The 24,643-nt window shown below is 37.5% G+C and overlaps 1 protein-coding gene across 6 annotated transcripts in view; it reads left to right on the forward strand.

The window, feature by feature from the left end:
- The window catches only part of LOC150080831 (DNA (cytosine-5)-methyltransferase 3A-like), a 945,959-nt gene that overhangs the window by 880,218 nt on the left and 41,098 nt on the right, over nt 1-24,643 (forward strand). For all 6 annotated transcript variants that reach the window (XR_016547435.1, XM_090382019.1, XM_090382022.1 and 3 more), the window contains one exon: nt 10,056-10,174. Coding sequence is in view for 5 of the 6 variants with exons in the window: in XM_090382019.1 (XP_090238145.1) it covers nt 10,056-10,174 (119 nt within the window). In the remaining variant the exon portion in view is untranslated. The remainder of the gene's footprint in view (nt 1-10,055; nt 10,175-24,643) is intronic.

Below are 24,643 nucleotides of genomic sequence, written 5' to 3' on the forward strand. Positions count from 1 at the left end.
TTTTCCGATCCACCTAACACTGCCTCGATAGCATCAGCAAACATTCTTGCACCCTTTCTATTTAAGTGTGTCCCATCCCTGTAGAAGCAGTCTCTCCTGTTAACCAACACTTTCCTGTTGGTTATATATTACTTCAAACCGCAATAAAGGTTGGCAGAGATCCTGGGCCACCACAGGCGATTGAAGACACCGGCAAAGTTCACCATTATGGCAAGTGAGTACATGAAAGCTGAAGGAGTTGCTTGTATGATCAGTTTATTGATGACATTCTCTTTGCTTCAGCCTGTTTTGAAATCGAATTGTTTATTGGAGGAGAGTTGGTGCTCTTAGTAGCTGGAGATTAGACGGAATAAGAGGAGGCACTCCAAAAGTTTCGCAATCACAGAAAGTAGGACAATTGGGCGACATGAGGATGGATTCTGCAGCAGCATGCCCGGGTTTTTTAAAATTAATCTTAGAATGGCAATTTTCCATGAAGCTGAGAATGTGCCTGCCACCAGGCATTTGTTAAGGAGTCTTAGGAGTGTGATTGGATAATCCTCAGCAAATTTTTTGGGCATATTCACTTCCAGCAGGTCTGCACCTGGTGTCTTTCCTTCTTTAATTTTGTGTAGTGCTAGGTCCATATCAAGAGCAGTGAAGGGGGCTCAATAGTATCGGTATTATATTGTAGATTTTGATTTATAATTTCCTGTTGCTGATGTGTCAAGGATGCCTCTACAACTGGGTAGATGGTATCAAGAATGTTGTTAATGGTGTCTTCCCAAGTACAGGTGGACGTTCCGTCCATCTTCAGCATTGTGTCAAGCACCTTGCCACAGGGAGTTTGTTAGTTACAATCTTGAATACTATACCCCAGGGGTTCTCATTCCCAGTAGAGGCCACCAGAGTTTGCCACGATTTCTTTTTACTTGTATGTATTTCTTTTGTATATGCTTCCCTAGCTGATATTATCTTTTGGGGACAGTCTTGACCATGCCTGCTGGAAACTCTTCCTAGCATGGTGAACTCTTCTTCTTAGGTCTTGTAGCTTCCACCAGGGAACAGTGTACCTGTAGGAACCTTTGCAAGGGATAGCAAGGTCGCAGTCACTCCTAATGGTAGATGTAATTCTCCATATGTAGTCATCTGGGAGTGTGATGTCTTCGGGGAGTCTTTTTGATAGCTTGGTCCAGAAGTGGAGCCAGTCAGCCTTCTTAATGTTGTAGCAAATCACATCACTGGGAACTGGGGGAGTGCATTCCATAGAGTGAAACAGGGAGAATGATATTGCTCTGTGGCCCGACGTTGTCCAAGACTCCTGGAGAGTCCATCTCGCAAGTTTGTTGGTGATATCAGGGGTAGCTGCTATGATGTTGATGGTACTATGCCAGAGGGGGCCGCTCTAGGTGTGGAGTTCACTGGGACAGTTTATAACCTGGAGACCTGATGTTAGAAAGAAGTCTTCTAGTCTTGCACCATACCTAAGAGCTGATTCCCCCCCCCCCGGTAGAAGTTGGGGAGCAGACTGGATGGTTATAATTGCTGCAGCTACGTCTTTGCTGGGATGGGTGTACATGGAAAGCAGAAACACTGAGTTATAACCTGTGCGCAGGTACTGTTAGAAGAACACAATGACATAATCTTTGTGGTAGTGAAGGCTGGGTTCCTGACTATTATTGCAGTCCATGGGTTGTCCGCTGTACAGTAAACTGTTTTGTATGATGCAGGATACCCCACGACCACTGTAAGGCTCCTGAAGCAGTCAATATGGTTTTCCTCCATTTTAACTTTTAATTGGCCAGCTGCAGCCTTTGTGCATTTAGCTGGATAAATTTTATCTCGTGGTTTTGATAAGTTGGGCAGTCTTTTTCCATAATTAATTCTTGATTGGTATAGCTTCTTGCTTTTTGATATACTGGACAGTTTCCATCCCTGATCGAGTGCTGGTGGGGTGCCCTGCAGTTTGCACAAATTGGTGGCTGATCTTTTGCTAGGCAGACCCTGTATTCGTGCCCTTTTTGGGCACAGTGACCACACATTCATTCGTGCTGGTTACATGTGTGACCAAAGTGCAACATTTATAGCTTTTATTACTCAGCATGCCACTCTACTTTATTCTTAGCTAAATTTTCTTATAATACTCTTTTAAATATATGATAAATTACTACCCAACACAGCTTGGTAAAAAATTCATTTTTGAAATTGCGTTAATATCACAAAGTTGACCTTTAAAATAATATAACTTATAAAGACGAGATTGTGACTAGAATGGCTGCAACAATATAATAGATTGCTAATATTTTTTTTAATGACTGTATAAATTTTAATTCTCTATTCTTGTTATTAGTATTACTTAGCAAATGAAATCGTTTCTTTCCTGTAATTAAGTAAATTTCCTTTTGTGCTCTGCAAAATTGGGGGAAAAAAAGAGTTTAAAATTTCATTGTAACTGTTTCATTGCAGCCTCTGTAGCAGGACAACAGTAGGCCAAGAAACCTTTTTTGTTTGTTTATTTTTTAAACAGCATATATTTATGGATCAGTCTCACAATCTGTTCACAATAGTGTTCGTATATGTTTGTATAGTACCGTTTCTTAAATTACAGCATGACGCTATATTGAATGAGTATTTCACTTAATGATATCAGTCTTCTCTATAAAGAATGGACATAAATTTATAAGAAACAATAATAATAATACTGCACTATCCTGAAATTATGATATAAATCTGGGGTGGGCAACCTGTGGCCCGCAGTCATTTTCAAAATATCTATGATAAATGGCCACCCGAAGAATTTATATCAAGTAATTATGTTTATTGTAATTTTTATTATATTTGCTGTTATTAATTGTTTTTACATTTTGATTGCATTATATCTAATGAATCATTTGAATTTGTGCTATATATCATGAGTCGAGTAAGCAGCAGTATTGCCAAACGGTAAGCAAGCATAGCTTCTGGCTGGTACAGGCATACACTTGCACGCAGTCAGTAGTAGTTTCAGACCCTTGGCTCTGCAGAATGTGATTGCAGTGCAAGTGTATCAGCATTTCAGTGGAAAATGTCAATGAATAATTGATGGAAAGAAGTAAATAATTTGGAGAGGATTTACTATTTTATTTTTATGAAGGTATTTATTGAAACCTATCGCATTGCATAATTGAAAATCTAAGATTATTAAGGTTTTATAAAATCTTTGAAATTACAATAATTGTCCATTTAATTTTTTTATAATTTTATACTATACAGTAGACTCCCTCTTATCCACTTTAGCCGCCTCTGTTTTAACCAGCCATATTTTCTTGAGATTTTTCTGCGAATCAGATTTCTGGTGTCATGGGCCCAGCAGGAAAACAAATTTATTATTATTATTATTACTACTAGCCATATAGTGCAAGGAAACTTGAGGCTTATGCTGCACCAGCTAAAAAAAAATTTCCAAGTTACCCTGAGAGAGAGAGAGAGAGAGAGAGAGAGAGAGAGAAGTAGAAGGGAATCACCAAGAAACAGAAGAATTGATGATATCCAGCTCAGGACCTTGGATGTGCCAAGCCCATACTCACCAGATGTGAGCCCCTGGGGTTAAATTAAAAGATTCAGTACAGTGCACTGTAATGATCCTATAACTTTTTTCACTTCAGTTAGTCTTTGCTATCTGTGCCGTTCGGATCACAGTCACTCTGTAGGTACATATTTTCATCGTTAATTTTTGTTTTTTAAATTACATTAACTTGAAGTGATAAGCGTAAACAGAATGTGTTAACTATTGAAACAAAACTAAAAGCGTTGGAACATATTGATAATGGAGAATCTGTAAAACGGATATGTAATGAACTGGGTGCCGGAAAAAGTATGGTGAATGATTGGTGGAATGAATGAAAATAGAATCAGAAAAAGTGTTCTCAGACAGGTGCACTATGAAGAAGCCAAAAAATGAAGTCGTTGATAAAGCATTATGGATATGATTCATACAAGAATGACATTCCATTTTTTTTTTTTTTTTTCCATTTATTAATACACACATTTTACATACATTCATATATATACAAAACTTTTACAAAAATTTGTACATAGATTTATGTACAAATATGATGGAAATGTATATTATATATACATTTCCATCATCCAAGGCTTATGTGCACAAAATCCTGCACCCACCGGAGGTAGTGCAATACCGGTGGGTGCATGCAAGAATGACAAAGAGAACACCTCTTAGTGGGTCGGATTTGAAGGAAAAAGCAGTACACTTGCACAAGAAAGTCAACAGCGGAGAAGAATTCTTAGCCAGTGAGGGATGGCTTTCACGATGGAAAAGCACCATGGAATTCATTATTTAGGTATTTGGGGTGAGAAATTTTCAGATCAAAATGCTGAAAGTGAATTTTCTCAAAAATTTTTAGACCTTATACAGAAGGAAAATTTTACTCCTGGACAAGTCTACAATTTGGATGAAACAGACATAAATTTTAAGCTTCTTCTGACAAAAACACTATCAGCACCACAAGAAACATTCGCTACTGGTTTCAAAATGAATAAACAGAGAATCACTTTGGCCCTTTGTACAAATGCTGCTGAGAGTCACAAACTGCCTCTTTTTGTTGTAGGGAAACAAAACCAAACTGCCATTACTGTCATTTAAAAATGTAAATTTCAGTGGTGTACCAGTTTACTACAAAGCCCAGAGGTCAGCTTGGATGGATTCTTTTCTATTTGAAAAATGGTTTTCAACTAAATTTGTTTTAAAAGTTAAGCCACGTTTGACACATTTGAAATTACCACTCAAGGCTGTTCTTGTAGTAATAGATGCATATAATACAAGAAAGCGAGAATATGAGCTTATGCAGCATCACCTGGGGAAAAAAAAAAAAAATTTCACCCAACCATTCGCTCTAAAAGTTTGTCCAGTTCCTCCCGCCCGCTGGCTAAAGGCAAATTTCCACACATCTATTCTGCAACTGTCTTTTCTCAATTTGAATTTATGCCCCCTCAGGTTGGTAATCTGAGCAAGTAGAAGAATAACATCAGAATTCAGCGTGATGAATTCTGATGTTATTTAAGGTATTATACACCTCAAACAAATCACCTTCAAGGTGCCTGTCTCCAAGCAATGCAATTTGCAGAATTTAAGCCTTTCTTGGTAAGACTACCCCCTTCATTCCCCTCACCAGTCTTGTTGCCCATCTCTGTACATGCTCAAGCAACTCTACATCCTTCCTAAAATGAAGACTCCAGACCTGTACACAGTACTCAAGGCGTGGCTGGACCATTGCCTCATACAAAGGATAATCACCTCCTTTTCCCTGCTAGCAAAATTCCTGTATATCACTGACAATACCCCATGACCTGCATTGCTCAGAAAACTTCATATCTGACTGCACAATCACTCCAAGGTCTATTTCATTTTCTACCACCCTAAGTGTAGTACCACACAGTTGGTATATTACTCTCAAGTACCCATATGCAATACTTTGCATTTGTCAAGGTTAAACTTCAGTTGCCACTTCTCAGCCCATCTACCCAAATTTTCTAGATCCTGTTACAGTAGCACACTGCCATTAGTGTCATTAACAACCCTGCCAACCTTTGTATCATCTGCAAACTTCGACACTAAGCCTGATATACCTTCATCAATATCATTAATAAATATATAAAACAAAAGTGGGCCCAACACCAAACCCTGTGGGACTCCACTAATAACATTAGTTCACGAAGAGCAGCGCCCATTGATTATCACTCTCTGTCTTCTTCCACTCAACCATCCTTTTGTCCATTGTAGCAACTTACCCTTAATACCATACTGCTCCAATTTGTACAGGAATCTTCCATACCCAACAGTGTCAAAAGCTTTCCTGAAATCCAAGTATATGATATCAAAATTATTTTTTGCATCCAGTTCCTTTGTGACCATGTCATAGTATTCAATTAAATTGATCAGACAAGACTTCCCCTTAACAAACCCATGCTCTGTCTGAATTATTACTACAGTCTCGTCTAGATGATCGTGCAGTGCTTCTTTATCCAGTACCTCCATTAATTTCCCTGGAACAGAAGTTAAACTAACAGGTCTGTAATTACTCATGTCACCCTTTGATCCTCCTTTGTGAATTGGAGATACATTTACATATCTCCAGTCCGTGGTGACTACCCCTAAGTCCAAGGATGTTCTCATAATTATGGCTCAGGGTTTGCTTACTTCCTTTGCCACTTACTTTAATATCACTGAATAGATCCCATCCACCCCAAGAACCATTCTTATGTCTGAGACTTTGCTCTCAGTTATTACAAAATCATTTCAGTTACAGTTTGATAAACATCTGGCCGTCTCTTCCTTGAATAACTCCTCATGTGTGAATGTAAATGCAAAATACTCATTCAGTTTCTCAGCTGAGCAGGATCATCAACAGTCGAGCCATCTATATCAAGTGGTGCAATCTGATTCATCCCCTTCCTTTTAGAATTTATATAAGTAAAGAAGTCCTTGCCGTTTTTCTTAGCATCCTTTGCAAAAGATTTTTTGTAATCTGCCTTCGCTTGCCTAATCTCCTTGACCGTTGCCCATGACAATGCTCCAATGCATCCCATCGACCTATCTTCTGATGACATCAAGTTCGTATTTTTACCACCTGACGTTACATCTTTGGTGCAACCTATGGATCAAGGTGTGATAGTTAGTCTGAAAAGGCATTACAGAAGAAAATGAACTCACTGAGGCCCTTAAGAAAATGAACATCAAGGATGTGATTTACATGTTGGCATCTGCTTTTGAGGAAATGCCATCATCAACGTTTGTGAGGTCATGGAGAAAACTATGGCCTGATGTCGAAAAATTAACTACAAACTGCAATCTGGACAAAGCCATGTGCTGAGGATCTGACAGACCACAACAACATTGCTCTTCTTAATGATTTGAAACAATTATCAGAGTTGAAAGACCTGGAAGAAAGAGACATCGTTAAATGGCTTGTAGGAGATAACATTCTAGAGAATAATATTAATTTAAGTTAATAGAAAACATTGATAAAAAAAAATTCAGCACATTGGTAATACTGTTTCTTAAATTTTTGCCAAAACACGTGTTGTTTAATTTGTCATCTATAAGTATTTCCTGCACAATCTCTTTAACCGTCAAATGGGTGTGTCAAAAGAGTCGCACCACTAAGGCATTAGTGTGTGAAGTTCATTTTCCAGAGATTTTTTGAAAAAAGAGAAAAAAAAAGCTAGAAATAATTTAAAATTGTGCACTTTATGATGGCATCCATTATTTCAACAATACAAAGGACATGATTATAAAAAAAATTGCATTTTTTTTTTTTTTTTTTTTTTTCCAGCTTGCAACAGAATGGCAACAATGACAAACCTAATTTTTAATTGAAAAGCATTACTTTTTTTTTTTTTTTTTAAATCCAATAAAGTGGGCTATCTGTGGTTTAGTGTTCTTGCATTTCCATAAGTATTGCATTGTGGTTCTTTGTTGTTGGCTGCTTCCAAATATAAAGTAAGTAGTGTTATAATAACTTGTATTATTAAAAGTTATTAGTATGGCAACATGTTGCTAGGAAGCAAAGTTGATACAGCACTAGCCAAAAAAGAAATGCTTTCCTTCCCATTGCTTTCCTGTAATTTGTACAAACCTTCTTTAAATCTATTCAGGCTATCCACCTTCAGAACATTAGGCAGAAGCATATTCAAACGATTGCGCTTTGGCTAAATGTAAATTTTCACTTATTATATTGAGTGTGAAAGAAATCACTTTTTATAAAAAAAAAAATTTACACATATATTAAATTTTATGTATAAAAATATATTGTTTTATATATCTTGATTTCTTTTGTTTCTTTACTCTTTAATATATATTTATTTAATCTTTTTTATATCTCTTCATTCTGTTACTTATATCTTTTAACTTATATTCATTACAGTTGTTGAGTTCTTTCTGATTATGGGTGCCATAGACTGCGAAATGCTTTTGTTATTATTACTTTTTCCTTTTATATACTTTTATATATTTGTGTATATGTGCGCGCGCACACACACACACACACACATTTTCAAAGTTATTTCAAATAATGTTTCATTTATGTATGAATTGTCTAGAAATCTTCAAATGGGCACCACCACCACTACATCTTATCTGTGTTTCCAAGTAATTGTAGACAGTTTATCAATAGATGGTAGAGAGAAAATAACAGAAAATTTAAAGGAAAGAAAAAAAAAGAAAAAAAGCTTGTATCTGTAAGTTTCTGTAGTTTGATTGTGCTTACTAGAGCCAAAATTGAATAAATTCTCTTCTGGATTTCTGATATAGAAGTTGATGAACTGACTCAAGCAATAGATAAACAGACGTAGAGGATATTACTCCTTCAAAACAAAAAGAACAATGAGTTCTATTTTTTTTTTTATTTTTTTTTTTTATTATTTCTTTATAGAAAGACATGTGGGAAATTACTAATTCTAATAACAGATTAAGCAACATTGTACATAAATTTTTAAAAACAGTTTATTGAAACTAGCTGGAAAGAAGTCTTTACAAAAAACATTCCAATAACTTAACCATTTAACAGCCGTTTTTAAATCCTTGTGGATGTTATTGTCATGTCAAAAGCACAGAGCTGACATGGATGACAATAATGATTAGCTCTGTATACTTTAGACTTGATAATGATATGCACAAGGATTTTGAACTTCATCAAAATTGGCCTTTAAATGGTTGGGTTATTGTAAAGTTTTTCTTTTCAGCTTTTTAGACTCCATTCAAAAGACAGCAGTTTAGTTAATTAATTACTCATCTCTAATAAAGTCTCTCCACTTTCTTTCTCATATACATTATTTCTGCTGCATACCTTTTCTGTAGATGCTTCCTTGGGCACTGTTCCGAATTGACTTCTGTAATTTTTGTTCTCCCTCTCTCTCAAACCAGTCAGACCAATCATCCATTTATTGATCAACTTCAAACTTACAGAACCAACTTTTCTCTTGTCTTGGCAAATAATAGCCATTGTTGCTAATGCACCCAAAAAAAACTTATACCAAACCAGACCAACTTTTCTTCTTCTTCCTCATTTATTCCTTCAACTTCCATTTTCTGGAACAAACTCCCTTCATATGTATTTCTTGAAAATTACAACTTACAGAAATTCAAGTCTAATGTCAACATGTATCTTTCATCTTCTCAACCTTCAGCCCATGCATAGTAATAAAGCTAGTGTCAGTAAACTAATTTTTTGCTTATAAAAAATTGACATGGATTTGAACAGTAATTTTAAGTCAAAATAAGAACAAATGTACTCTGAGAACTGCCTACCCACAAGCCCATGCAATTTGGGAATTCATTCATGAAAAGATTAAATATTTGCCTGATTTAGTGTTAAAGACATGATATACAACATCTTTTATTTAAGATAGAAAACACAAAAAAATTGTGATAGACTGATGTTGAGACTTTTTTTAAAATAGCTCATATTTTACAAAAGGTTGTTGGCTCCTGTTTTATACATATACTTTTCAAATAATGATGATAAGTAATGATGCAGATTGAAAGTCAGAGGGAAATTACAATTTATCACTTTAACTTTTTTTTTTTTTTTTTTTTTTCCAGTTGCCAAATTTTGCAATAAAATCAGCACTGAATTCATTGTGCAAAGTGTGCCTCCATTCAAACTGGCTGGTGTATGATGATTAAAGACTGACTATTTAAATGTTTGTCACTAGTAAAAAAGTTGAGAACCCTTACATTAAAATCATTTAAATATAAAAATTTGAAGTTAAAATAAGAACAGAAATAAGTTTATATATTATTTAGAAACATCTATAAAATAAAAGCTGAATATATATATATAACATTCAAATGAACTTATTCTGAAATAAGGGCCAAAAAAGTGCATAACTATGTTTAGTGCTTTTTTTTTTTTTTTTTTTCTTTGTAACTTAGTTCTGGAATTTAATTATCATAATTTATACAATATATTACAAAATCCAGTGTACTTTTGATAAAGAACCTTTGAACTCTGTTCAGGAACATTACTTTGAGTAGTATTACCTATGACTGAAATTATTTTTTGGTTTTCCCCTCTTAGGTGGAGAAGATCAGGACTGTGACAACCCGTAGCAATTCATTAAAGCAGGGTAAACAGTGTCTTCTCCCTGTCACTATGAATGGAGAAGGCGATGTTCTTTGGGTAACAGAGCTTGAACAGTAAGAATCATTATTTTTTCCAATTAATGAATAAAAATAGTATTATATATATATATATATATATATATATAAAGTTTCTCAGGTATCATAAAAATTATGTAGTCTAATAAGCACATAACCATATATGCTAATTATTTTAGTATTAGTTGAAGCATATGATGCAAGAAAGCAAGCTTATACAGCATCATCCAAAAAAAAAAAAAAACCTTCCTATTTCACCCACCCGGTCACTCCAAATGTTTGTCTAGTTCAGCCTTATATTTATTTAAGCTATCAACCACATGTTGACTATAGGCAAACTTCCACGCATCTATTCTACAACTGTCTTTCCTCAATTTGAATCTATGCTCCCTCAGGTTCTTAGTCTGGGCAAGTGGAAGTATCCCATCAGCATTGAGCCTGCTCAAACCATTCAAGGCCTTATACACCTCAGTTAGATCACCTCGCAGATGCCTAGTCTCCAGATGCTGCAACTTGCAGAACTTAAGCCATTCTTCAGAAATGCACCCCTTTGTTCCTCTCACCAATCTTGTTGCCCTTCTCTGTACTCGTTCTAGCTATTCTACATCCTTCCTAAAATGAGGCCTCCAGACTACTCAAGGTGTATATACAGTACTCAAGGTGTGGCCAGCCCATTGCCTTATACAAAGGGTTTGTTTGTTTGTTTGTTGTTTGTTATTTGGTTTTTGGGAGAATTAGCAACTAAGGGCATATTGCTCCGGGGATATGCGGTGGTCATTCCCCGATCTTTCCGCATCCTCCGTATTTGGTGGTCACGGGCTCGAACTTAATCAAGAAGCGTGTGCTACGTACTGCTGCTCCTGCCCACCTGGCTACAGAGGCGCCTTATACAAAGGGACAATCACCTCCTTGTCTCTGCTAGCAAAATTCCTATATACAATTGACAAAATTCCATGACCTGCTATGGCAGCCTGTCTGCACTGATGAGAGAACTTCATATCTGACTACACAATTACCCCCAGGTCTTTTTCATTCTCCACCTCCCTGAGTGTAGTACCACTGAGTTGGTACGTTCTTCTTGGGTTACTGCTACCCATGTGTGTACTTTCATTTGTCAATGTTAAACTTCAGTTGCCACTTCTCAACCCATCTGCCTAACTTTTCTAGATCCTGTTGCAGTAGCATACTGTCATTAGTATCATTAATAACCCTACCAACCTTTGTATCATCTGCAAACTTGAACATTAAGCCTGATATACCTTCGTCGATATCATTGATAAATACACAAAACGACAATGGGCCCAGCATCGAACCCTGGGGGACTCCGCTAATAACATTAGTCCACGTAGAGCAGTGTCTGTTTATTACCACTCTCTGCCATCTTCCACTCAGCCATCCCTTTATTCATTGCAGTAACTTGCCCTTAATGCCATACCTCTCCAATTTGTACAGCAGTCTTCCATGTGCAACAGTATCAAAAGCTTTCCTGAAATCCAAGTATATGATATCAAAATTATTTTTTAGCATCCAGTTCCTTTGTGAACACATCGTAGTATCCAGTCAAATTGGTCAGACAACACTTCCCCTTAACAAATCCATGCTCTGTCTGAACTATTGCTGCTGTCTTGTCTAGGTGATCCTGCATGACCTGTAACGAGTGACTCCAATATTTTCCCCAGAACAGAATTAAACTAACAGATCTATAATTATCTGTGTAAGCCTTTGAACCCTCTTTGTGAATTGGGGATACATTTTCACATCTTCAGTCCATTGGGACCTCCCCTGACTCTAAGGATGCTCTCATAATTATGGCTAAGGGTTTGCTTACTTCCCTTGCTGCCTCCTTCATTATAACTGGATAGATTCCATCTGCCCCAAGTGCCTTTTTTTGTGTTTAACTTCAGTAATTTCTCCTCCAGTTTGCTCTCAGTTATTACAAAATCACTTAGCTCATTGTAGAATTTGATAAACTTCTGGCATTCTCATTTTAGGAAGGATGTAGATTTGCTTGAGCGTGTACAGAGAAGGGCAAGATTGGTGAGGGGAATGAAGGGATCCTCTGCGCGGTGATCTGATTGAGGTGTATAAAGCCTTGAATAGGTTGAGCATGCTGAATTCTGATGGCATCCTTCCACTTGTTCAGATTACGAACCTAAGTGGGCATAAATTCAAATTAAGAAAAAACAGATGTAGAATAGATGTGTGGAAATTTGCCTTTAGCCAGCAGGTAGTTAATTGCTGGAACAAACTTCCATCTGTCGTGGAAGTTGATAGGTTAAATAAATTTAAGGAGGAACTGGACAGGCATTTGGAGGGAATGGTGCGATTTTTTTTTTTTTTTTGGCTGATGTTGCATAAGCTCATACACTTGCTTTCTTGCATCACATGCCGCGACTACTACTACTACATTCCCATCCTTGAATAACTCCTCATGTGTGAATGTAGATGCAGAATTCTCATTCAGTTTATCAGCTAATTGAGCAGGTTCATCAGTAGTCGAACCATCTACGTTAAGTGGACCAATCTGGTTCATCCCTGTCCTTCTACTCAGCCATCATATATAAGTAAATATCATCATTACATAAGTAATTTTTAGTTATTTGGGTTTTTTTTAGGAGTATTAGTAACCAAGGCCATATTGCTCCGGGACATGCGGCGGTCATTCCCTGACTTTTCCATATCCTCCGTATTTGGTGGTGATGGGCTCGAACCCCTGTCTAATCAAGAAGCGTGTGCTACGCACTGCCGCGCCTTCCCACTTGGCTACGGAGGCGCCTACATAAGTAATGATCATGTGTGATTAGTAATGATCACATCATTACATAAGTAAAGAGCTCTTTGCTGTTTTTCTTTGCGTCCTTTGCCAAATATTTCTCGTAATCTGCCTAACCTCCTTTGTGACTTGACTACAGACTAGCTTATATCTGTTGTAGGCTTCTTTGCTGTTTTTCTTTGCATCGTTTGCCAAAGATTTCTTGTAATCTGCCTTTGCCTGCCTAACCTCCTTTGTGATTTGATTACAAACTAGCTTATATCTGTCGTAGACTTCTGTGTCGCCTGATAATTTATATGCATCCCATGCATTTTTCTTCTCAGCCACAAGCCTCAATAATTCATCTGACATCCATTTAAGCCTGAACTTTGAACAGTATTTCTTAGTTGGTATGAAAAGCCTAGTAGCCTCCGAGATTAAATCCTGAAGGCTTCCCATTTAGAATTCACCATTGCTAACATCATCAGTTGATCCCACTCTATAGAATTTAAAAACTGACCTCTGTAGTAACATTTATGAAAACAAAAACCCATCCATTTACCCTGGATCGTAGTTATATCTTTAAGTAAATACCACATCAGTACACTGTGATCACTGTCACCTAGTGGTTCCTTTATCTGCAAATTCCTAATGCATGCATCATCATTGCTGATAATCAGATCAAGGTATTATCTCTCCCCCCCGTAGGCGCCTCCGTAGCCAGGTGGGAAGGAGCAGCAGTGCGTAGCACACATGCTTCTTGATTAGACCGGGGTTCAAGCCCATCACCACCAAATACGGAAGATGCAGAAAGGTCAGGGAATGACCACCGCATATCCGGAGCAATATGGCCCTAGTTGTTAATGCTCCTAAAAACCAAAATAAATAAATAAATAATAAATAAGTATTATTCCCTCTGGTTGCCCCTCGAACATGTTGCTGTAGAAAACAATCCTCCAATAAATCCACAAAAGTCTTGCTAGCGTGCGAATGACCAACTCACAAGTTCCAGTCAATATCTGGAAAGTTAAATCCCCCATTACAAGATATTCTGATTTACTGGCCCATTCTGTTTCTCTGCACAACTGTTCATTTTACTCATCAACTTCATTAGGCCTATAACATACTCCTACTCTCTTTTTCCCTTTCCCAGTGTTTATGTCACACCAAACAGACTCAACGTTGCACTGTCCACCCGTGTCAACTGGATGCACTTTCTTAGATTTGTGTTTCTTAACTTACAGCATAACCCCTTCTTTCTTCCTACCCTGTGTGTTCTTTCTGTACACATTTTACTCCCTAAATTCCAGTTCTGCACTGCTTATATCTGTGTGACACCATGCCTTTGATGTCTTGATCAGTACTTCAAATTCATCAATTTTATTTACTATACTTCTAGCATTAGTGTACATGCACTTGTTCTTACTCTTAGTTACCCTAACACAGCCCATGTATTTACTTGTTACGTGATGACTCCCAGCAGCTCTTGAAATCTCCAGCAATTTGCTCTCTAGGCTGCTGCTCATTACAATAGAAGCAGTACAAGAATCACTCGCTTCTGCCTGCGGCTACCATTAATCTTTTATTCTGTGAATCCCCCCAAACTGGCAGTTTTCTGACCCTCATAACACTGCCTCGATAGCATCAGCAAATATTCTTGCATCCTTTCTATTTAAGTGTATCCCATACCTGTAGAAGCAGTCTCTCCTGTTAGCAAGCACAGACCACGCTGAAAAAAATTCTACCCTGTGAGCCTTGCACAATCTCTCTAGTGCCGAATTGATTGACAAGGCTCTCATCATATATGTCCTCCTATGTGTGGTATAATAACTCGACTATCCACTTGTCCCTATTTGACTTAGAAAAGCAAAAAGGTAGAGGGAAAGTAATAGTAGGAGTGGAAGAGGAAAAGAAACGGTGTAGAAGAATGAAAGGGACAGTAACTCCTTCAACTCACACCACTCAAAAACTCATAAACTCCTCGAATACGCAACGCTTCCCCAGTGGAGAAGGCTGTTGTTACCTATTCTTAGAAACTCTGGACATCATCAGGCTCCCCCTGGTGCCATTTCAGGGCTATTTGGCCCTTCTTCGGTGGGTGGGTAGGTACCCGAGTGATGCAATGATGGCAAAACAGTTATGAAGTATAACTCCACAATATGAGAGATGCCTGATAGTGTATGATGTATTTAGACTAAGATGCATTTAGGGCTAAAGCCTCAAGCTGCGAGCAAATTTAGACTATGTATATATTAAGTGCAATAGCATCATTAATACACAGCCATTTCTGAGTAAACAGAGTATTTATAAGGCGGCATCGTTTTAAGTTATATCTCATATTGTGAATACGTTCACAACGCGTTGCCATGATATTGCACTACTTCGAATAAGTAACACTTCACCTAGGGAGAAGACTAATGAGTGTTCTCCTTTGGTGAAGTGCAATATCATGGCAACTCATTATGAACGTATTCACAATATGAGATATAACCTAAAACGATGCCGCCTTATAAATACTCCGTTTACTCAGAAATGGCCGTGCATTAGTGATGTTATTGCACTTAATATATTATAATCTAAATTTGCTCACAGCTTGAGGCTTTAGCCCTAAATGCATCTTAGTCTAAATACATTTAGACTAAGATTTTTCCTCATTTTAGGAAGGATGTCAATTTGCTTAAGCATATACAGAGAAGGGCAACAACAAAAAGAGGGCGCTGAATCTCTTTAAAAGTTACAGCTGTCAGTTACAGCCTCCGCAAAAACGATAAGTGTTTGCCTTTTATTTACATGATTGTTATTTTATATTGTACTTAATACGTAGTCATATAGTTATAGTTACGCTGGTTATTTTTTATTTTTAATTTAGATAAACAGTTTTTGTGGATTTTACTTACGATAGGTAAAACCGTTATTTCGTTCCATTTTTGTAGCCATTGTTTTTGGATATAGTGGTAGGGAATTCAAATTTTTTAATTGAGGTAGCTAGGTAGCTCTAACGCATAATTATATAGTAATACGCTTCACTGTTTCTATTTAATAGTTTCTATTCAAATACTATTGACATTTAATTTATTGATTTTATTAATTTAAACTACCATGCCCCAAACTAGAGCAGCAAAGCAACGGGCACAAAGTGGCAGGGGTGCTGTGACTCGGGGGAGAACTGAGGGGGGCAATTCTCCAACGCATCACAGCCTAAAAAAATGTGCAACTTGTGAAATGTTTGCCGAACACTCTGGAACGGAACATGATATTGCCATGGGGGATGTCTTTGTGTGTGCGAGATGTAAAGAGTGTAAGGAAATCAGGTGACAACTCAGCGTTGTTATGGGCCTATATGAGAGTTTGAAGGACAGGGTGGATGCCCTCGAAAGATCTAAATTGAGGGGCCCATCAGGCTCTCAGCTGCCCACATCAACGCCAGAGCTTGCACTTGGTCATCACGCAACACAGCGGCAACCCCTAAGGCAGAATGCGCTGGTCCCACAGGAACTAGTAGTTGTTGGTGACTCTATTGTCAGGGAAACGGGGAACATCCTTTGTAAAAAGGATAGGTGGAACAGGACCAGGGTATGTCTGCCAGGGGCAAAGGTTGATGACGTTGTAGAGCGGATATCATCTTTCAAGGGCACAAAAGGTGATATAGTTGTACACGTTGGCACTAATGATATTAAGAGTAGGAGACCGGCGGAATTACTCAACAAGTACAGGTCACTGTTGAAAAAAAGCCATGAAATAGGGTTGAATTTGAAAGTGTCTGCAATTCTGCCCAGACACGATAAGAGGGAGTACATGATGAGAGCCTTGTCGATCAATTCGGCCCTGGAAAGATTGTGCAAGGCTCAAGGGGTAGAATTTTTTTCAGCCTGGACTGTACTTGTTAACAGGAGAGATTGCTTCTACAGGGATGGGATACACTTAAATAGAAAGGGTGCAAGAATATTTGCTGATGCTATCGAGGCAGTGTTAGGTGGGTCGGAAAACTGCTAGTTTGGGGGGATACAAAGACTAATAGTTTAACAGTAACCGCAGGCAGAGGTGAAGGTGATTCTTGCACAACTTCTATTAGAATAAGAAGCGACCTGGAGCGAGGGGTGTTGGGGGTTTCATGGACGGATGGCAGTCATCATGGAATAGTTGGGTATATGGGATGTGTTTGGGTAACAAGGAATAGGCATAGGAGCATGTATGCTTGCATGTATACCAATGCTAGAAGTATAGTAAATAAATTTGATGAATTTGAAGTGTTGGTCAAGACATCAAAGGCGGATATTGTTGGGATAGCAGAGACGTGGTGTCTCAAAGATATAAGGAATGTAGAACTGGAATTTGGGGAGTACAATGTGTACAGAAAGGATAGACAGGGACAGAAAGGGATTTTATGTTTTTCTGTTAATTAAGAAAAACATAAAATCAAAGGAAGTGCACCCAGTTAATATAGATGAACAGTGCTCTGTTAAGTCAGTTTGGTGTGAGATAAGCACTGCGAAAGGAAAAATAAGAGTAGGAGTGTGTTATAGGCCTAATGACTTGAATGAGTGCAATGAACAATTGTACAGAGAAATAGAGTGGGCCAGGAAATCAGAATGTCTTATAATGGGGGATTTTAACTTCCCAGATATCGACTGGAACTTGTGGGTTGGTCACTCACACACTAGTCAGACTTTTGTGGATTTATTGGATGATTGTTTTCTGCAGCAGCATGTTCGAGAGGCAACCAGAGAAAGTAACACTCTTGATCTGGTTATCAGCAGTGATCATTCGTGTATTAAGAATTTGCAGATAAAGGAACCACTAGGTGGCAGTGATCACAGTGTGCTGAAGTGGGATTTACTCAAAGAGGTAACTACCATCAGGGGTAAAGGAAAGGGTTTTTGCTTCCGTAAAGGGGAGTACAGTGGTCTCAGACAGTTTTTAAATTCTGTACAGTGGGATCAACTGACGATGTTACAAACAGTAAATTCTAAGTGGGAAGCATTCAAGGAATTAATCGTGGAAGCTACTAGGCTTTATATACTGATTAAGAAATATTGTTCAAGGTTTAGGCCTAAATGGTTATCAAATGAACTAAGGAGACTCGTGACAGAGAAGAAAAATGCATGGGATGCATATAAATTATCAGGTGATGCAGAAGCCTGTGGCAGATATAAGATAGTCTGTAATCAGGTCACAAAGGAGGTTCGGCAGGCGAAGGCGGATTACGAGAAATCTTTGGCAAAAGATGCTAAGAAAAACAGCAAGGATTTCTTTACTTATATAAACTCTAAAAGGAAGGGGCTGAATATGATTGGTCCACTTGACATCAATGGTTCGACTGTTGATGATCCTGCTCAGATAGCAAACAAACTGAATGAGTATTTTGCATCTACATTCACATGTGAGGAATTATTACAGTTTGAAAATGGAAGAAGGTTATCAAATTGTAGCAGTGTGCTTAATGATTATGTAATAACTGAGAGCAAAGTGGAGGAGAAATTGTTGAAGTTAAACATAAGAAAAGCACCTGGGTTGGATGGGATCTATCCAGTTATTTTAAAGGAGGCGGCAAAGCAACTAAGCAAACCCTTAGCCATAATTATGAGAGCATCCTTGGACTCTGGGGAGGTTCCCACGGACTGGAGATGTGCAAATGTGTCCCCAATTCACAAAGGTGGATCGAAGGGTGACACGAGTAATTACAGACCAGTTAGTTTAACTTCTGTTCCGGGTAAAATAATGGAGTCACTGGTTAAAGATGCATTGCAGGATCATCTAGACAAGACTGCAGCAATAATTCAAACACAGCATGGGTTTGTTAAGGGAAAGTTTTGTCTGACAAATTTGATTGGTTATTATGATGTGGTCACAAAGGAACTGGATGCAAAAAATAATTTTGATATCATATATTTGGATTTCAGGAAAGCTTTTGACACTGTTGCGCATGGAAGACTACTGTACAAATTGGAGCAGAATGGTATTAAGGGTAAGTTGCTACAATGGATAAAAGGATGGTTAAGTGGGAGAAGACAGAGGGTGGAAATCAATGGGTGCTGCTCTTCGTGGACTAATGTTATTAGTGGAGTCCCACAGGGTTCGGTGTTGGGTCCACTGTTGTTTTGTGTATTTATCAATGATATTGATGAAGGTATATCAGGCTTAATGTCGAAGTTTGCAGATGACACAAAGGTTGGCAGGGTTGTTAATGACAGTAATGGCAGTGTGCTACTGCAGCAGGATCTAGATAATTTGGGCAGATGGGCTAAGAAGTGGCAACTGAAGTTCAACCTTGACAAATGCAAAGTACTGCATATGGGTAGAAGTAACCCCAGAGAAACGTACCAACTGTGTGGTACTACACTTAAGGTGGTAGAAAATGAAAAAGATCTGGGAGTAATTGTGCAGTCAGATATGAAGTTTTCTGAGCAATGCTAGGGCAGGTCATGGGGTTTTGTCAATGATATATAGGAATTTTGCTAGCAGGGAAAAGGAGGTGATTGTCCCTCTGTATAAGGCAATGGTCAGGCCACGCCTTGAGTACTGCGTACAGGTCTGGAGGCCTCATTTTAGGAAGGATGTAGATTTGCTTGAGTGTGTACAGAGAAGAGCAACACGATTGGTGAGGGGAATGAAGGGATTCTCTTACCAAGAGAGGCTTAAGTTCTGCAAATTGCAGTGGCTGGAAACTAGGCACCTGCGCGGTGATCTGATTGAGGTCTATAAGGCCTTGAATGGGTTGAGCACGCTGAATTCTGATGGGATCCTTCCACTTGTTCAGATTACGAACCTACGGGGACATAAGTTCAAATTAAGAAAGGACAGATGTAGAATAGATGTGCGGAAATTTGCCTTTAGCCAGCGGGTGGTTAATTGCTGGAACAAACTTCCATCTGTCGTTGTGGAAGTTGATAGGTTAAATAAATTTAAGGAGGAACTGGACAGGCATTTGGATGGAATGGTGTGATTTTTTTTTTTTTTTTTGGCTGATGCTGCATAAGCTCCTACACTTGCTTTCTTGCATCATGTGCCACTACTACTACTACTACTACTACCTGCGCTGTGATCTGATTGAAGTGTATAAGGCCTTGAATGGGTTGAGCACGCTGAATTCTGATGGGATTCTTCCACTTGTTCAGATTACGAACCTAAGGGGGCATAAATTCAAATTAAGAAAAGACAGATATAGAATAGATGTGCGGAAATTTGCCTTTAGCCAGCGGGTGGTTAATTGGTGGAACAAGCTTCCATCTGTTGTTGTGGAAGTTGATAGGTTGAATAAATTTAAGGAGGAAGTGGTCAGGCATTTGGAGGGAATGGTGTGATTTTTTTTTTTTTTTTTGCTGATGCTGCATAAGCTCATACACTTGCTTTCTTGCATCACATGCCAATACTACTACTACTACTACTACTACTACATCATACACCAGGCATCTCTCATATTGTGGAGTTATACTTCATAACTGTTTTGCCATCATTGCATCACTCAGGTACCTCCCCACCCACCCACCCTCCCACCGAAGAAGGGCCAAATAGCCCTGAAACGGTACCAGAGGGAGCGTGATGATGTCCAGAGTTTCCAAGAATAGGTAACAACAGCCTTCTCCACTGGGGAAGTGTTGCCTATTGGCACAGTTTATGAGTTTTTGAGTGGTGTGAGTTGAAGGAGTTACTGTCCCTTTCATTCTTCTACACTGTTTCTTTTCCTCTTCCACTCCTACTATTACTTTCCCTCTACCTTTTTGCTTTTCTAAGCCTAATAGGGACTACTGGATAGTCGAGTTATTATCCCACACAAATACAAAATAGCCCTGAATCGGTGCCGTCTGGGTGGTGGTACCTATCTGAGAATAAGTAACATTAGGCTTCTCCATAGGTGAAGCGTTACTTATTCGAAGTAGTGCAATATCATGGCAACTCGTTGTGAACGTATTCACAATATGAGATATAACTTAAAACAATGCCGCCTTATAAATACTCTGTTTACTCAGAAATGGCTGTGTATTAATGATGCTATTGCACTTAATATATACATGTACATAAGTATTACAAAGTATGTAATGAAAGCCATTAATGAGAACCTATATAAGAAAATTATGTGTGTGTAATTAAAATATACCAGAACCTCAGTGTGGTGTGGGGTTTCAAAATTTTGCCTTTTCAAATTAGTACTTTTTGTAACCTCACTATAACATGGAGATATAAAGTTAAAAGATATCCCCATTGAGGGAGATATCTTTTAATACTTGTGTTATAGTCTGAAATAAAATTTACCTTGTTTTTTTCTAATTGTTAATGTGAACATACAATGACCTAAACAAGCATTTTTTATTGCCAGTTAACACCTTTCCACTGAAGCAATTAAGTGACTTTGGCCATTGGTCAAGAATGCTTCCTCCTCATATCATGTTTCAGGAATGGAATGCTAACGCATCCCAGCATACATTTCAATGTATGTATGTGCCCATATCAGTAGCAAATATTCAGTTCCTGTTGATAAAAAAATATCTGTGGAAATTATAGATTTGGATCTCCTTTATCTAGAAAAAGAAATCTTTTTAAAATAAAATCTCAAAATGGAGCGTGCATTGGATACTCTAAAAGGCTTAGTTATCCCACATAATTTGTTGCATAAATTAAGTGAGCTTTTGTCATAAACTTGTGCCAACAGATTGGTACAAGTTTTTAGACAAAAATAGTCATTTTTTTATTGTTATCTTTGCTATCTCCATTAATAATAATAATAATAATAATAATAATGATAAATAGGATAATGAGAAATGCCATTTTGCTTCAACATTGAGATACTTAGCTACAGGCAGAGGCTGAAAAGACCTAAAGTTTTCAGTAGTGATATTTACTTAGGTTTCGTGATAGCAGTTTGGATCCAGTTTGAGACCTTCAAACTGCATCAAAATTTGAGACCTTTATGTAGTGACATTGGCTGATTAAAAACAATAAAATTGCTACCACTATTTGGAAATGCTTTTTTATACCAATTCCTAGAGACTTTTCAGTTGTGATTTTCTACTTCTACATTACAAGTATTTTTTTCCCTCCCTCTCTCTCTCTCTCTCTCCCTCCTTCAACCAATACTGGTAATCAAAATGTTGAGGGCAAAATGTCAGTCCATTTGATCGAAATGGACTTCTTTTACAAGATGCTAATTTTGATCTTTATGGTGACAGTTTTTAAATGGATAAAAAATGGATATATATATATATATATATATATAATATTTGAATAATGGCTTAAAACGTTAGAATACATAAAATAAGAAAATAAATAAATATTAAATTTTAATTCGGCTACGTATTATTTTTATTTTTTATATGAATTATCTGTTACACACACAGTAGCACAAATTAATGCCATCAGATATGATTTAACATTGCATTTTCCTAAGAATATAAAAATCTATTTTTTTTAAAATTGATTTGTATAGTGTGTGTGTGTGTGTAATATTTAAAAAAATGTTATATCATAGTTATTATAATAATATGATTATAAACAAAATTGCAATTCATAATACAAATTATATAAACATCAATTATAGATCACCACAAAGTTAAAAAGATACCACAACAGTGGACACCTTTTTATAATGATATATACATATAAATAATAATAATAAAAAATAAGTTTAAGTAACTTAAACCCAAATCACGTGGCACTAGGGCTTACAATACCGGGATACCGGTCATTTTTTCTGGTATTCATACAAAAATACCAGTTTTTTGGTACTAATTTAAAAATATATACATTTTATAATCTAATCACATAAAGGTTATAAAATCACCTTTATGTGATTATGATGTCCTTATCTCTACTAGCAAATGTTCAATAAATCATCAATAGGACACCAAGCAACATTGCAACCTGTCCACAATTCTCGGACAACTTCATGTCTGGCTGTATCGTAACTCCCAAGTCCCATTTCTCCACTACTGACTTTAGTTCAACTCCACCAAGTGTATAAGTTATTTTGGAGTTGTTCCCCAGGTGTAAGACCTTGCATTTTTCTGAATTAAAGCATATAGCTGCCACTTTTCTGACCATCCCGGAAGTCTATCTAGGTCACTCTGAAGAAGCTCTGCTTGTCGATGATCATTAACTACTCTACTGATCTTTACGTCATCTGCAAGTTTAGACATCACACCCTATATCCCTTCATAGATGTCATTTAAGATAATCACAAACAACAGTGGTCTCAATACTGATCCTTGAGGAACCCCGCTTCTTACATTAACCCAATCTAAGAAATAACCATTTATCACAACCCCCTGCCTAGTGCCCTCAAGCCATCGTGCTATCCATCTAAGGATTTTCCCTATGATTCCACCCTGCTCCAACTTATAAAGTAACCGTTCATGTGGGACTGAGTCAAACCTTGCTGAAATCCAAATAAACAATGTTGAAATTATTTCCTAAATCCAGCTCACGAATGACCTGTCAAAATGGCTAACCAGATTTGTTAAACATTATTTTCCCTTTACAAAACCATGCTGTGTATCCTACAGAATTCCATTTCCATCTAAATGATCCTGAATTCCACCATTGATCATTGTCTCCATGATTTTCCCTACTACTGAATTTTTAACGGTAATTTCCTGTTACACTCCTAGAACTGCCTTTATGTTCCAGTTTACACCAATCCAACGGAATCTCTCCCGAGTCTAGTGATGCTCTCATAATGGTTCAATGCACTCACTTGCTACCTCCTTTAAGATTATAGGGTATATATCCACAGGAGCCTTACTCGCCTGTGGGCGCAAAAGATTTCTCATTAAATCCTATTAAATCAATGAGGAATGTAATTAATGATGTTGAGATTTCTCATGTGAAATTTCAACATCATTAATTACATTTTTTTCACCTTCACTTCCATAATTTCTCATTGACATGAAGGGCTTTTCTTCTGTAAATATCGATGCAAAGTAACTGTCGCATTCATCTGCAAGATCAGTTGGGGCATCTAATACTATCCCATGCAATTACATATGCGTCCAATCTGATTTGTCCTTCTCTTCTTTGCATTTATATATGTGAAGAATTCCTCTTTGCTCTCTTTATTCCTTATCCCCACTCTTTTCTCTCTCAAGGCGCCTCCGTAGCCAGGTTGGAAGGAGCAGCAGTGCGTAGCACACGCTTCTTGATTAAACCGGGGTTCGAGCCCGTCACCACCAAATACAGAGGATGCGGAAAGGTCAGGGAATGACCACCGCATATCCCGGAGCAATATGGCCTTAGTTGCTAATGCTCCTAAAAACCAAATAACAAACTCTTTTCTCTCTCTCTCTCTCTCTCTCTCTTTCTCTCTCTCTCAGAAAAGATACTACAGCGAAAATTATACTTTGCTGAATAAAACGCCTTTGTCCTTCAGAAAATGATGTACATAATTCAACCATGGAAGACCATCATGGAACAGAACATCAGTGTTCCGCAAATTCTTTCTAAAATAAGAAATTGCCTGACTCCAATGAGATTTTAAAAGATGAACTTGAGTCGGAAATTAATGAAATACTTTTAACTCTATTTGCTAAAAAAGTTCAAAGCCTAGAAAATATGGACTGAGATCGTCTACGATTATCTCAGTACAATAGTACCAGAATAGAATCGGAAAGGGTGTTTTCTGCCGCTAATCAAATATGTACCAAAATTAGATCCATTTTAAATGATCATACTATTGATTGCATATGTTTCTTAAGAGCTCACTTTATTCGGACAGGTAGTGTGGATGCTTAAATATAACTAAACTTTGCAGTAACAATATGTATTTT

The sequence above is a fragment of the Mastigoproctus giganteus genome, chromosome 9 (assembly GCF_048544385.1).
Source record: "Mastigoproctus giganteus isolate SK-2022 chromosome 9, ASM4854438v1, whole genome shotgun sequence".
NCBI classification, from domain to species: Eukaryota; Metazoa; Arthropoda; class Arachnida; order Uropygi; family Thelyphonidae; genus Mastigoproctus; species Mastigoproctus giganteus.